Source organism: Prinia subflava, chromosome 14 (assembly GCF_021018805.1).
Source record: "Prinia subflava isolate CZ2003 ecotype Zambia chromosome 14, Cam_Psub_1.2, whole genome shotgun sequence".
Classification (NCBI taxonomy): domain Eukaryota; kingdom Metazoa; phylum Chordata; class Aves; order Passeriformes; family Cisticolidae; genus Prinia; species Prinia subflava.
In genome coordinates, this window is record NC_086260.1 from 15986336 (window position 1) to 16000060 (window position 13725).

The 13725-nt window shown below is 40.3% G+C and overlaps 1 protein-coding gene across 2 annotated transcripts in view; it reads left to right on the forward strand.

The window, feature by feature from the left end:
* DCAF1 (DDB1 and CUL4 associated factor 1) overlaps window positions 1-13725 on the forward strand; it is a 321374-nt gene that overhangs the window by 30189 nt on the left and 277460 nt on the right. For both annotated transcript variants that reach the window (XM_063411931.1, XM_063411929.1), the window contains exons 20-23: window positions 174-278; window positions 987-1060; window positions 1968-2072; window positions 12691-12946. In XM_063411931.1, the coding sequence (XP_063268001.1) occupies window positions 174-278; window positions 987-1060; window positions 1968-2072; window positions 12691-12946 (540 nt within the window). The remainder of the gene's footprint in view (window positions 1-173; window positions 279-986; window positions 1061-1967; window positions 2073-12690; window positions 12947-13725) is intronic.

Here is a 13725-nt window from a genome sequence, read left to right on the forward strand (position 1 = left end):
TTTTGATGATCTCTAATATCAGTAAAGGCATCTCTGGAAAAGCAGATATTAAATGGGTCTTGCCAAGCTATTAAATATAAAGAAAGTTCATGTCAGAGTCTCATTTGATCTGAAGTTGATTAATGGTAGGGACTAATGGAAGGCAGATTTGTGGAATAATCTCCTTGTTTCAGCTATGTTGCAGGCAGATGATGAGGATGACCTTCTGGAGGAGAGAATGAGAAGTCCCTTTGGCTCTTCTTTCAGGACATTTAATGCAACTGATTATAAACCTATAGGTAAGAGTAAGAGAGGAGCCAATAGCGTTTGTCTGGAGGTTTGAAGGTTTTTTGAAAGTTTGCTTAGTAACATTCACTTCTCTCTGCATGTGTGAGAAAACAACTGCTTTATCCTGTTCTAGAGGAAGCACAGGAGTTGGGTTTAACACTGACATAATTTCAAGTATCATATCCCTTTCAGTGTGTGACTGCCTTGCTTCTGTTCAGCAGTTCTGGCTTTATTTCCTCTCCTCTTTCTAAGTAAGGCATAATCTGAGACAGTAGGTCACTTGGCCAGGATGGCATTGCTCTCATTTCACATGGGCATCTTTTTTTAGCTCGTGGAGCTAAGCTAATTGCTGCTGTGGACATAAACAAATGTGGCTTTTGCTATTGAACGGAGGCATAGGTCACAGCTCAGTCCCTTTGTTGCCACCTATTCTGAAGGATGATCTGTTGTGTACTGTGCTTAGGGAAACCAATAAATGTATTATCAAGGGAGGAGGCATTGTGCAGAGCAGGTTAAGAGCTCACATGGCTGTTCTTTACTATGGTCTCCAACCTTTCTATTCTTTGTTACAGGTTGAATTACCTACAAACATTCATTTCACTCATTTCAGCTGTTTTTTCTTGTCCTAAGACTGGGTTATTTGCTTTTAGACACTTCTTTTTCAGTGAGCATTAAGTAACCTGCTTTAACCACTGAGTTTGTTCTGTGATGTTTTCCAGCTACCATAGATGTAAAGCGGAATATCTTTGACTTGTGCACAGACAGCAAGGACTGCTATCTGGCTGTCATTGAGGTAAAGCAGCTAAAATAAACCCTGGTCTCTGTAGCTTCTTGTTTCTTTTTTGGAGTTCCTGCTGTGAAATTCATGTCCTAAGCAGTGGTGGTGTTTTGATGGTGCTAAAGCTGCTGTTTGTTTTTTATTCTGCACTCCATGCAGTCTTGTTTTGCTGCCTCTTATTCCTTAAATTTCCAGACACATTTGCTTCTCTTCTTTGAACTCTTCCCACTTTAAAATGTAGATATTTTCCTTGTCATGAGCATAAAGAAAAATGTGGTTTTTTTCTTATTTATAGCAATAATTTCTTATTATTGCAAATTAAAATGTGCACTGGACCAAATAACTGGGAAATGCAATCTTTTGGGGGCTTCCCACAGAGCTTTTCTGTGAATCACTCTTACTGTTCCTTTTGCACTTGCCTTCCTAGCAAAATCCCAGGAGCTAAGGATTTGAAGCAAAAATTGCTGAGCTAAACTTCTGGTTTGTTAGGGATGCAGTTCTTTGCTCCATACATAATGTTGTCAGAGCCCAGTTTCTTGAAACCTGATTATGCACATGTAACAAGTAATGTAAAATCCTGTCAGCTTTATACCCTTTGAACCACTGATCCCTACAGACCACAAAAGAAAGTCAAGAATTTGTAGCAGTGCAAATTTCATGTTTAACTTGAGAAGCTGGAGATGGACAAGGGTTATGAGACCAAGAAAATTTTCTTTAATAGGAGTCATTGGAAATGTTCCTGCAGGGAACATGGCAGGTCTTGAAACCAGAGAGATTAATTTCTAGTGCGAATTATAGTGCTGCTGGTAAATGAGAGGAAGGATTTTGAGAGTGTTGCTGTGATTGAGATGAGATGTAGCATTGAATGTGACAGCTGAGCTGGTTGCTGGGGTTAATTTCCCTGTGGGCATCTCCCCTGCAGAACCAGGGCAGCATGGATGCCATGAACATGGACACGGTGTGCCGGCTCTATGAGGTGGGCCGGCAGCGGCTGGCAGAAGATGAGGAGGATGAAGAAGAAGATCAGGTGAGAAGCATTGACCTGAGTGCTCAAAAATAGCTGTTAGCCCTCTACATGTGTTATGTTTTACCCAGAAAGTACAGAGGCCTCATTTGGCCTAATGTGAAATAGATCTCTTTACTGTCAGTGTAAATGAAGACCTTCTGTGCAGAACCTGCGTGGACAGTAACTTTGTGCACTGTAAACTAACACAATCATTTATAATTTGTTAATTTCCTTAAGTATTCAGTCTTGATCAGAAGCTTTGCTTTTTGTTCTGCTTTTTTTAAGTATTTCAGCCCTCAATATAGACAGTAGGGCTTGAGGCTTTCCTTTTTTCAATTCCAGTTCTTGTATTTGGACATAATTTATCACCAATTGCTGGAAGAGACACAGCTTGTGACTAATGCAGTGAAACTGCACAGTGCTTCTACACAGCAAAAGGTTTACAGAATTTTGAAGAGGGCTGTAGGTTTGCAGTGGGATGTGTTGGTTTTCCTTCTCTGATCAGCTGTTTGATCTCTGGCAACTTAACAGAAGAGCTCAGAGCTGCAGTCAGTGCCCCTCAGGGTGCAGCTGCTAGAATACACAGTAGCACAGAATGCTTACTACAGTAAAGTGAGAATTAAAATTCCACAGAATCAGTTTGTAACTGTGTGGGTGTCAGGTGTTTTGGGGGTATTTTTGGACAGGCAAAAACCTTATGCTTCAATTCCTTAAAGATTTAAAATGCATTATTCTTTGCTGTTTGATGTTTGCATTCTAGTAAATCATACATCATTTGTATCTCTTGTGAGAAAAGCTGATTTCACCTTTTTCCCAAGAATGCCAGAAGGTAATACTTGGGTGGGTTTTTTTTCCCCAGACTCTTGAAAGCTGGATTTGTGCTACCCTTTCTATCTCTGAATCTTCCTGTTGCTAGGTTGAAACTCGTACTTTCTAGTTCAGAAGACTGGAGAGCAGGTCTCAAGAAAGAGTAACTTTCTTTGGAGTGAGTTGTTGTTATTACAATTTCCCTGTAATTCTGAAGATAAAGCAGTAGTTCTGGTTTGGGTGTGAAATGTGCTTTCCTGGCCACTGAGTGTGCTACAAGGTTGCAGGTGAAGTCTCGGCCTTCTTTTGAAATCACTGGTCACTGTATCTATTCATAGATTGGACAGATTAGAGGAACAGAATTTCTTGGGAAGCAATGAAGAGGGAGGAGAGTTTATTGCTCCTTCTTTCCTTTCTACATCCCAGCCATGCAGTGCTTGCCATGGGCAGTATTTACTATTTCTATTTCCAATTCTACTATTTTTGTTCACTTTCACTATGTTTTATTATTCATATTTTCTTTATAAAGAAAAGTTTGTAGCAGAAATTGGTTTTGCATTGCACAGTGATTAACTAGCAGCTGTCAGGGCACTGCTTTGCAAAATCACTGCTAAGTGTTGACTTAAGGGAGATCTGTGTTTGTACAAGGCAGTCAATGGTTCCAGGCTGTAACACCGGGTACCCAGCAGAGATGAGGGATCTGCCATCCCTCAGATGTGACTGGGGACACTTTCTGTCAAACAAATAGAGGTGGCCCCAGGCAGAATCTAAGTGTGCTGAAAGCTTTTCTGTGGAGCTGATGAAGTGTTCAAACAAGCCTGCTCCTGGATTGATTTGCAGGCTAAGAGGGATTAGTTGGTATTGCATAGCTGCTGCTTTTTATGGTCTCTGTTTCTGGGGTCTGTACATGTTTCCTAGACAGCAACTTTTAGAGATGGTTACAACCAAGTTTCTTGAGTAAGGGAGATTTGATTTTAATATGAGCAACACTTAAGAACCCAAATTCAATTAAATGTACGCATATCTAGCCAAACATAAACTAAGCCCCTTGCTGTTGTTCTACAACTGTTCTGTGCTTTTTCTTCAGGTTTGTTTTTGTCTTAGGTTTACAAAATACAGCTTTTGTCTCTGTAGAGACATCCACCATTGAGCTGGAATGAACAGAGGTTTTCCTGAGTGAAGACAGAATCTCTTTGGTACACTTGTCTGTTAAATCCTTCCATCAGGGAACCTCTCTTGTTGGTGTGCATATCCTCACACATATGTAGGTGTTCAATATTTGCCTAGTTAGTTTCTGTGATTTAGCTTTTGAAAAATTTGGTATAACATTCCAAACTTATTGGAACTTCTCACAGATACTGTAAAACCCCTTCTGGCTGAAAGAGAATGCTTTCTGATCTTTCTTGAAAGTGGTGGTGAGGGGAAATGTGTGTGAATCAACATAAATCTGATGTCTTTGGTCAAGGTTTGAGGCAGAAATGAGTCTATTTGACCCCTTCTCTTCACACCTTGGCTTGATGTGTATTTGGATTTTTATATGTGACCTACATGAGTCCATGGGTACAGTTTTTTGCCTGTACAGAAAGTAATGAGTACTCAAAAGAAGAGTGGCTGATAGACAAGCCTTGCTAAGAAGTCATGTGATGCACAATGGAAGTGCTTTAAAATTTGTGCTAAGAGATGAGAACTACAGAGAAAAATATCTGCCTGACTTTTTTGTAAACACTGAATTTTGGTGCCTCACTATGTCAGTTCTGACAATTATCATCTGATGGCTCCATGACAGCTTTTTCAAAAAGGAAGGATTGAGAGTCTGTTAAGTGAGTCTGGCAGGGATGTTTGGCCTACAGATATCTTTCAGTTCCTTCTGTAATTTAAGTAACAAAACAGCTATGTTATTCCTCCTATCTGAAACCACCCTTGTAAGATCAACTGATCTGCTACATAAATAGCTCTCAAATTAAATGATGGGGCTGACTCAGTGGCTTGAGCATGGTCCTGCTGCAGTGAATGTTTATGGGTTTGTTTGAAATGCTCAAGGACAGCACCTGGTTCTTCCCTGCTGCTGTACCAGCCTGTCCAGTGAGGTCCCTGGAGGCTGCCTGTCCCCAGGTATGGCCAGTAATCCACAGTTGTCAAGCCTTGTTGAACAGAGCAAATGCTAACCAATGTTGATGCTCTTGGTCTGTACTTACTGTGCACTGAGGGAAAGTGAAGGTGTAACATGCTTAACAAGGGTCTGTTTGCAAGCTCTTTGGTTGGCTGTTTTACTCCCAAAATACCAGTGTTCCTGCCTTGAACTTCCATGGTTTTTGTGAATTATTTCACTACTGGGTGAGTGTCCAAATGTGTCCATCAATAACCAGCAGTCTTACTCACAAGTACTTGCAAAACTGTGTTCAGCGTACAGGGAAATAGGTAAGGGTTTCCTGTTTTTCAGTCTGGCTGCAAGATCTTCCTCTTTCTCCTCCTGTATTTGCTTCTGTTCTGATACACTCCTTCAGTTAGATTTATTGAAAATAAGTTGGGTGTCTGAGCTACTGGTACAGATCTTGGACCGTATTTTGGTTGTTAGCTGGCTTTATTCTTGCTTATTTCTCTTTCTTGGCTGATTAGTATCCCTTGTTTCACTTGTTAATCTCCTGTCTTCTGTAGTGAGACAGAGGAGGAATTTCAAAGGAAATGGCATGTGGCAGCTGCTATGGGCTAGAAAGGAAGACTTAAGAGACATTATGTGCTCAGAAAAGCTGAAACCAAGGGAACACAGAGTAGACTCAAAACTGTGAAACTGAAGTCTGAATGAGGTGATCTTCTGAGTGGGTTTGAGGATTTTCAGTCTGTGCATTTTTACTTCCCCGTTTTAGCTTTTCTTTCTATATTAGTTGTTTAAGGCATGTTTTTCTCTCTGTGGTATGTGTGGGTGATGTTGCATCTGTAAGGCTCAAGCAGTGTCCTCAGTTTTTGTCATGTTCAGAGAGATTTATGGCTTCAGCAACACCTTGCTTCACCTAGCTGTCCCTGTCCTATAAAGTGTGTTCTACTTCTTTTGCCAGACCTGAAGAACTGTTAATTATCCTGCAGTGCTTCTGGGCTATCGAAATGGTTGATGGTAGGTGTGTAATTTGTCTTTTTGCATTGGTTTAGAAATTCTAGGTGATGGGAAATAAGCTTTGCTGATAAGGCAATAAAGACTTTAAAGACAATCACTATTCCAACATTTCCTGGTTTAGCCAGGGTGGAGAAAGCTGAGAAAAACTTTCTCTGTGGTCTTTGTGATCCCAGTTTCTACTTTTATTTTAGGATTCTCCCCCTGCCTGCCTGCAACAGTAATTCCAACAGCAATTCCACTGTACTGTATTGCTGTTGTTTAATATAGTTGGTTTGTTTTTTTCATGTGAATACTTACTTGCTGGGGAAAGACCCCACAAACCTTAATCCATATTGGCACAAATATTTGGGAATCATCTGACCATGGTGGTGCTTTGCCAGTGTAAGCTGACTAGAATGACTTTTGTCACCAGGGACCCTAAAAAAGGATTTGTTTTAGGAGCTGTTCCTGTAATATTTGAAGGTACAGTTTGATTTCAAATCTTACTTGGGGATAAAATAGTTTACAGAATAATAGCTGTGAATGGGCATTTTCAGCCAGATTTCTCAAATGATAATAAATATGCATCTATTGCCCACCTTCCTAGAAATCTTTGAGCCTGGTTGCAGCTGGAAAGGCTGAGTAAAGAGTGGTTTCTGTCAAAGAAACTTCTTATATAACAGCCACATCTTTGAGCATGCATCCTCCAAAACAGATATTTAAAAGAACAGTGCCTGTACTTTTAACTGAATTTTATATAGAAGTGATTAACTGGGACTGCTTTAGCCTGTTCTACTGTTTCAGAATCTATTTTCAGTAGCTCTCAGGCAGTGCAAACAGAGGAAATTCTTGGAAAGAGATAAGTATTTGGAGTTTCCAGAAGGGCAGACTTAGTGTTATGGTGTAAAACAGCTTCAACAGAGATAAAAACATATTCTGCCTGTTCAGTGACATAAATCAAAGATGTCCTCCCTCTTGCCTAACATATCTTTCTAGAATTCCCACAGTAGTTGGGATCCAAGTAAATAAAAGCTGCCTCAGCTGTGATGAGAAATGCCAGTCAGAGGCTTGAGAAAATAAAGGAACAAATTTTTGTCCATAGAGAAGGAGTTCATTTACCTGCCAAATTCTTGAAATCCTTTATGCAATATTGTTTTTTGTCATGGAATTAAAGGAGTGAATTTATTTTTGTGGAAGTGTGAGATCAGTAAGAGAAAGGAAAAGAAGCATATTGATAATATTGAAAAATAACCTAGTTCTGTACTCCTTACATTACCTCTGAGCCCTGCAGCACAGAGAGTATAATACCAGTCACCTTAGAACCCCTTTATCCCAAGCATTAGGGAAGGTACCAGCTGTGAAATGGTGGCTTGCACACACCTCAGAGGACAGTGACTGGAGCCAGGCTGGTTATCATCAGCTGCAGATTGAAATGGAAACATTTCATAGGCAAAACCTGAGTTTGCTCAAGAGCCCCACCTGAACCTCCCAATCTATGTGAGGTCCATTTCCTTAAAGCTTTTGTTTGTCTGTATCATGGATGGTTTGTCATTCATCTCAGGTAAGTCATTGTTAGACAATCTAAACCCACTTACACAGACCAAGAGATTAACTGCTTTTTATTTCTTCACTCCATGTTTTGCCTCTGTGACATTCTGTACGCTGTGTGCTGTTTCCTGTTTTAAATCTGCACATACCTACACCTGCATAGAAGCCTATGGTAAGATTCCTTGCTTGTTACATATGGTAACTTCTGCACCTTCCCAGGCTTCTACGTTTTTAGCTCTGTGACTAATGGCTATGAAGAAGTAGAAATTCTAACCCTGAAGTAGCCAAGAAGGTAAAAGTAGGTGCAGCCCTGTAGTGTGAAGGAGATGAATATTTGGAATTAATTTATTGGTACATAACAGGAATTACAGGCTTGCCAGCTGAGGGAAAGGATGGGCACCAGGTAATCTAGGATATGAAAATCCCTACATGCTTGAACAGGGAGTTTGTTGGCTATATTTAAGCTTTTTCCACTACCTGTTGTCCAGGACTGTTAAGAAGTAGTTGAGAGGGGGAGGAATTGGATAGAAACTCTTAAGTGACTGAAAACCAGACATTGTCACTCTTGGGAATTACAAACCAAAGGCCCAGGAAGTGCCAACATGGTACTCAGTGAAGAGTACAATTGTCAGAAGGTATGACAAGGGGGTTGTCTGTGGAGAAAGATAAATTACTAGAACAATGAGAGACTTACTCCTATGGGTGAAACATTCTTCAGTACACTTGTATTTGAACAATGATCATGTGTCCTTTTTTATGAAAGTAAAGCCCCTTCCCATGCTGGAAATAGGGAGTAATTAAAATAGTGATAATCTGGAAGGCATCAGATTGCTGTAGGAGAAACTTGGGGAAGGAGGGTGAAGTAAACCAGTGGGCTGTTTATTACAAAAGCAAATAAATTAACCAAAATAATGAGACTATGGGAAACATGAATTTCTTTAAAAAGAAAACAAACCTAGATGAAATAAACAACTTCTAGAAGCAGATATTACCAACAGATAATTTAACCTGGCTAAAAGTAGCCAGAAGTGAATTAAATATGAGCTGAAACATTTGGAGTAGTGGGAAAAGCTTTACTAACATTGATTAGTTGTTCTGCAGATAGCAAAAGGATAGATGAAAATAAGAATAATTAGAATAATACAATCTAGCACGATTCAGACTTAGAGGTGCAATAGAGATTGTGTTTTCAGAGGCAGGAGGTGTTGCTGGAAAGCAGCTGGAGGTGAGAGTGCTGCACTGAAGGTGCTGATGGAAGGTGAGCAGGGGCTGGGGAAGGAGTTCCTGGAGCAGGCCCAGGAAGCTGGGCAGAAATGTTGATGTGCTGCTTGGTTTTGCACTGTGAATCAGCTCTAATAGAGGAAAAAAAAAATCAATGAGAGGTGCGAGAGAAACAAATGAAGCTTTTTGTAACAGCTGAAACGTGTCAAATAAGCAAAAAATCAGTGACCTGTAGATCTCAAAACTGAATCCAGATTTCCAACCCAAATGCCAACAGCTGAAAAAGACCTGTGGGGTCTTCCTTTGGCAGCTAAAGACCAGCCTAGTATAAATTTGACAGATTGTGTAATCTGCAGTGGAGAAGTCTCAAATTCTGGTCACGTGGTCATAAAAACCTTCTGTATTCAAGAAATGTAAGAAAGCTCAATAAAAATGTCTTGAGAGTACTTAAAAGCAGGCTGATGTATTTTTATGTACTGCTGATCTGCAGTGCTGCAAGTCATACTTCCTGAAGCACTTTGTATATAGACTAATTTAATCTTGGAATACATTACAAAAATATGTTAAAATCAAAAAGGTTAAGTTCTGCTTAGCTAACATGTATTTTGTATCAATTTGAATAAGTGAAATACTGGAGTTTCCCTGAGCCTTTGAATGATTTTTGGGAGATGAACACCAGTGAGTATGTCAACTATCAATAAGCTTTGCTACCCAAAAAAGACAAATTTGGGGATTTTGTATGTGTAAGATGATTGATGAATGGTAAGAGAGTTGTTGATGATTAAAACTCATGAAGTGTGTGCTAACAAGCATCAAAGAACAATATGGCAGAAAACACATAATGCTTGAACAAGTGCAGAGGGTATTTACCAGGCTCTGAAAGGGCTGTAAAAACTGGCAATATGAAAAATTAGGTCAAGTGGGGTTTTCTGTTCCAGTGCAGCCACCCCAGTATCTGCCATTCAGTTAGGGGATGTTGTTTCGTTTTTTCCTCTGGGGCTTGTAAATGGTAAATTAATTGAACCAAATCTACTCTGCTTTCTGGAAGCAAACTGGTATTGGAGTTAAGTTACCTTAATTTGCCTTGAGATGATCTCGAGATAGTTCTTTGCTGTGTAATCAACTTTCCTTGTTCTGTGAGTTTATGGCCAGGTTTTCTTGTACTCGTACATCTCTGTAAATTTTTCCTACACAAACCTGGATATGGTTTGGAATAGCTGTCCTGTCTTTCCTCGTGACATGGCACAAGGTTTTTTTTGTCTGCTCTTACTCAGAGTGCCTGTTTGAGTCCCTGGGGAAGGTGTGCCATCTTCTCTCTGTGCAGGGATGCATTACATGAGACAGCTGTGGTGTCTTGTGAGGATTCACCCTGGGCCCTCATGAACAGCCTGGATATCACTTACCTGTGGTGGTGTGGACTGCACCTGGCCCTCCCTCAGCCCTTCTCAGTGTCCCAGGGGCTGGGTTTGGGAGCAGAAGCTGCAGGGGCTTTCTTTGGAGAGCTGTCCCCAGCTCTGCGTGGAGCTGCACTGGCCTGCAAGGCTGAGGCTTGGCTTAGAGGCTGAGGCAGAATTGATTTGCCTGTAGCTTAGCAGAACCTTCAAAGTGTCCAAGTGGTGTTTGGGTTCTTTTAAACATGCCAAGGCCCAGGTTTCCTCCTCACTGATGGTGCTCCTCTTGAGCCCTGTGACGTGTCCCCCTCCAGCTCTGTAAGGATGTCACTGTGGTTGTCACACTCACATGCACATGTGACTTCTTGTAGCGTACCCACTATTTTCTGTTTTACCAAGGACAGGTGGAATTTTCATCTCATCTTACTTTTCTTAGGTGATTTTTAAATGAATGTGGCCTGACCTTGATCACTAACTTCAGATTAAAGTGGAAACATTTCATTTTTTCTGTTTGTGTTTTTAAAATTATTTTTTCTTCACTGATGTAACCCTTCAAAGTTAATTTGCAGCTAAATATACAACCTTCCTGTGTAATTTGTCAGCCAGAAGGGATTGTTAGCTCTATACAACTGTATTTAATTTCATCCTGTATTTGAAGGGTGATATGGGTATAAATGCCTTGCCTTAAGCTTGAATTAGAATGTTAATGAAACAGTAATTCAGTTTCCCAGAAATATGTTATATGTGAAACAGAATCAAATTTAGTAGTTTTGACATTTTGAATCCTTGTGGTCTAGATATTTAGGAAAAAAATACTTTCAGAAATTCCACAGGTGTCGAAACAGAGGGGACCTAACTCATTTCAGGGTCCTTCAAGTTTTACCTACAGGACTCTAAATGGATCTTGTAGACAACATACTTTTTTGTAATATATACAGGTGTGCCTCTATCTCCAGATACTGAGAAACTTGGTTTAATAGTTCCAAGATTTTCAAATAAGTTGATATCTTTTTTTCTGCTTTAAAGTCGTTTAGACACTGAAAAAGGAAAATAAACTCTCCTGCCTTTTCAGCTTTTCAATTCTGAGTAGAGTAATAAAATTTAAGACATTGGTCTCCTTTCAGATACTGCATAGAACAAAAAGAAATACAAATTATTAAGGCAAAGCTTTTATACTTGATTCAGTATGTTTTATGGAAAATTATACCCAGTATGGCACTGCAGTTTAAAACAGAACTGCAAGAAAGATGTTTCTTCTCCCAGTGTGTATATACAGTTATGTCTGTTTATCTGAGGACTTGTTGACTCAAAGTAAAGTCGTAATTTCCTAAAATAAGCACAGGCTTTAAAACAGGTTGGTTTTAATTTTATATTTGATATAAACTCTTTCGTAAAGGAAACTGTATGTAGCAAACCATTGCTTTTATACTGTAACCCGCATTTAAGAACATGGCACTTCTGGTCAGCAGTGAAGACTTGGCTGCCTTTTGCAAGTGAAGAAACAATACAATATACTCAGGCTTTTTGCCTTTCCTTATTTCTTTTGCCTGGGACAGATGTTGGATTTGTGTGAGTGTGGTAGTTTTTTATAGCACTGACTGAAGAAAAAATAGGTTGGGGGGATGACAGTAAAGGACTTTCCTCTGTCCCTTGAGATGTGAAAATGCAGCAGTCTAAACAGTGGGACTGTGGTGAGCTTGAGCACCAAAGGAATCCTTGAAATGGGCTGTTAGATTTCTATCTTAATTGCTTCCTAATTTTGCAAAATGTTTCTCCTCCTAAAACAAAGGGGCAGTTAGGACTGAAGGAGTTGAGAGCATTTTGTTAGAGAAACAGGCTGTGACTGAGGAGATGTGCAGGTGGATTGAAGCTTTTCTTTCAGTCCTGAATGCCCTGGAGCTCAGCTTGTGATGGGAGTTTGTCTGGAAGAGGGGTAGAACTCTTACAGCTCCTTCCCACTCATCCACTACACACAGATTTCTGATTTCATCTGTACAATGAGGAATACAGTTGCTTTACTGAATGCAAATTCTTATGGTTTGATGAAGATCTTGATCCACAGGTAAATACCAAAGTTGAGGTTTCTGAGCTGCCTTAAACAGTTCTGTCATCTGAAGCTGAGTGATTCAGGGATTGGCTTAGCCTAAAAGAATCTTTCCCTGCATTTTATGCCTCATCTAAATGGCAATGACAGAGACTGATGGTGCATGTGGTTTGATGTCAAGTGGAGGTTTTTGTCCTGCTGAAACTAAAGCAGTTTGCACAAGACTAGCAACAAAGCCGTGGATTAACAGGTCTTACTGCATGTCCTTCTCAAGGGTGCATTGTGGTGACACATGCTGGTGGCCAGTCCTGGAGAGGACGTTGAGCCAATGGTGCCAGCATTTTGCAGTTCAGATTTTGCAGGCCTACAGGTGATGTGGCTTGTGTGCTTAGATGGGTGATGGGAGTGTCTGTGATGTGTTTAAAATGTCTGAGGGCTGGATATGAGCAGAAGTGAAAACTAGGTTTTTCTTTAGTTACTGTTACTCCATTTTACATTTATCTTAATGTCTGCAATGGACTGTTTTTGCTGTCTTTATAGGAGGAAGAGGAGCAAGAGGAAGAAGATGATGATGAAGATGATGATGACACAGATGACCTTGATGAACTAGATACAGACCAGCTGCTGGAGGCTGAGCTGGAGGAGGATGAGAACAATGAGAATGCTGGTGAGGATGGAGAAAATGACTTTTCTCCCTCCGATGATGAGGAGATTGCCAACCTCCTGGAAGAGGGAGATGAGGGTGAAGATGAAGATTCTGATGCTGATGAGGAAGTTGAGCTGATTCTTGGAGATAGTAAGTGTGTGCCTATCTTGGTGAGCTTGTCCACTGCTTAAGGTCCTGACAAAGAGGCAACATTTAAACTTCCCCTGAAATGACTTAACTGACTTGTCCCTGGCTGGTATGAGTGACAGGCCATTGTCCTGCTTCACCTGGGGCTTCTCTTTCTGGTAAAAACATCTCTCATGTGAGAGAACAACTGTCCATTCTGCAAAAGGAGGTATCTCCTTTCTTCAGGTGCTTCCCAGCTGTGTGTGGGTGTGTGTGTGAGAACTCCATGTGAAGAAGCTTTGTCTGATTGCTTGCCTGTCCTGCCCTTCAAGGGGACACAGGTTTAACTCTCACTTCACCTGTCCTGTCTGCTCCATGTGAGTCTGTAAGGACAGAGAAGCACTTTTATCTGAATGCTGTTCTGTCTCTTTTGTAATTGCTTAAATTGCAAAGCCAACATGGCATTTCTGACTTCACTTCCTTTATTAGGCTATTCTGAAGTTAACAGAACTTTTGGGATACAATTTAAATTGTTCTCTTTTTCTGGCATTCCACAAATACAGTGATTTGAAAATACAAAGTGTGTGTGTATGTGTGTATAGAAAGATCTGAATGTTTTATGTAGCAATAACAGTGGGAAAAATGCTTCACAAGAAAGAAGGTGAGTATGATAGCATCAGGCTTGAGATTTGTGACACCAGATTCTGTTCCCTTTTTTGCAGCACATTTTTTGAGGATGTGCAGCCAAACCAGTTATTTATTTTTCATTTTCAAGCTGTAAAAATGAACATAATTACCTTAAG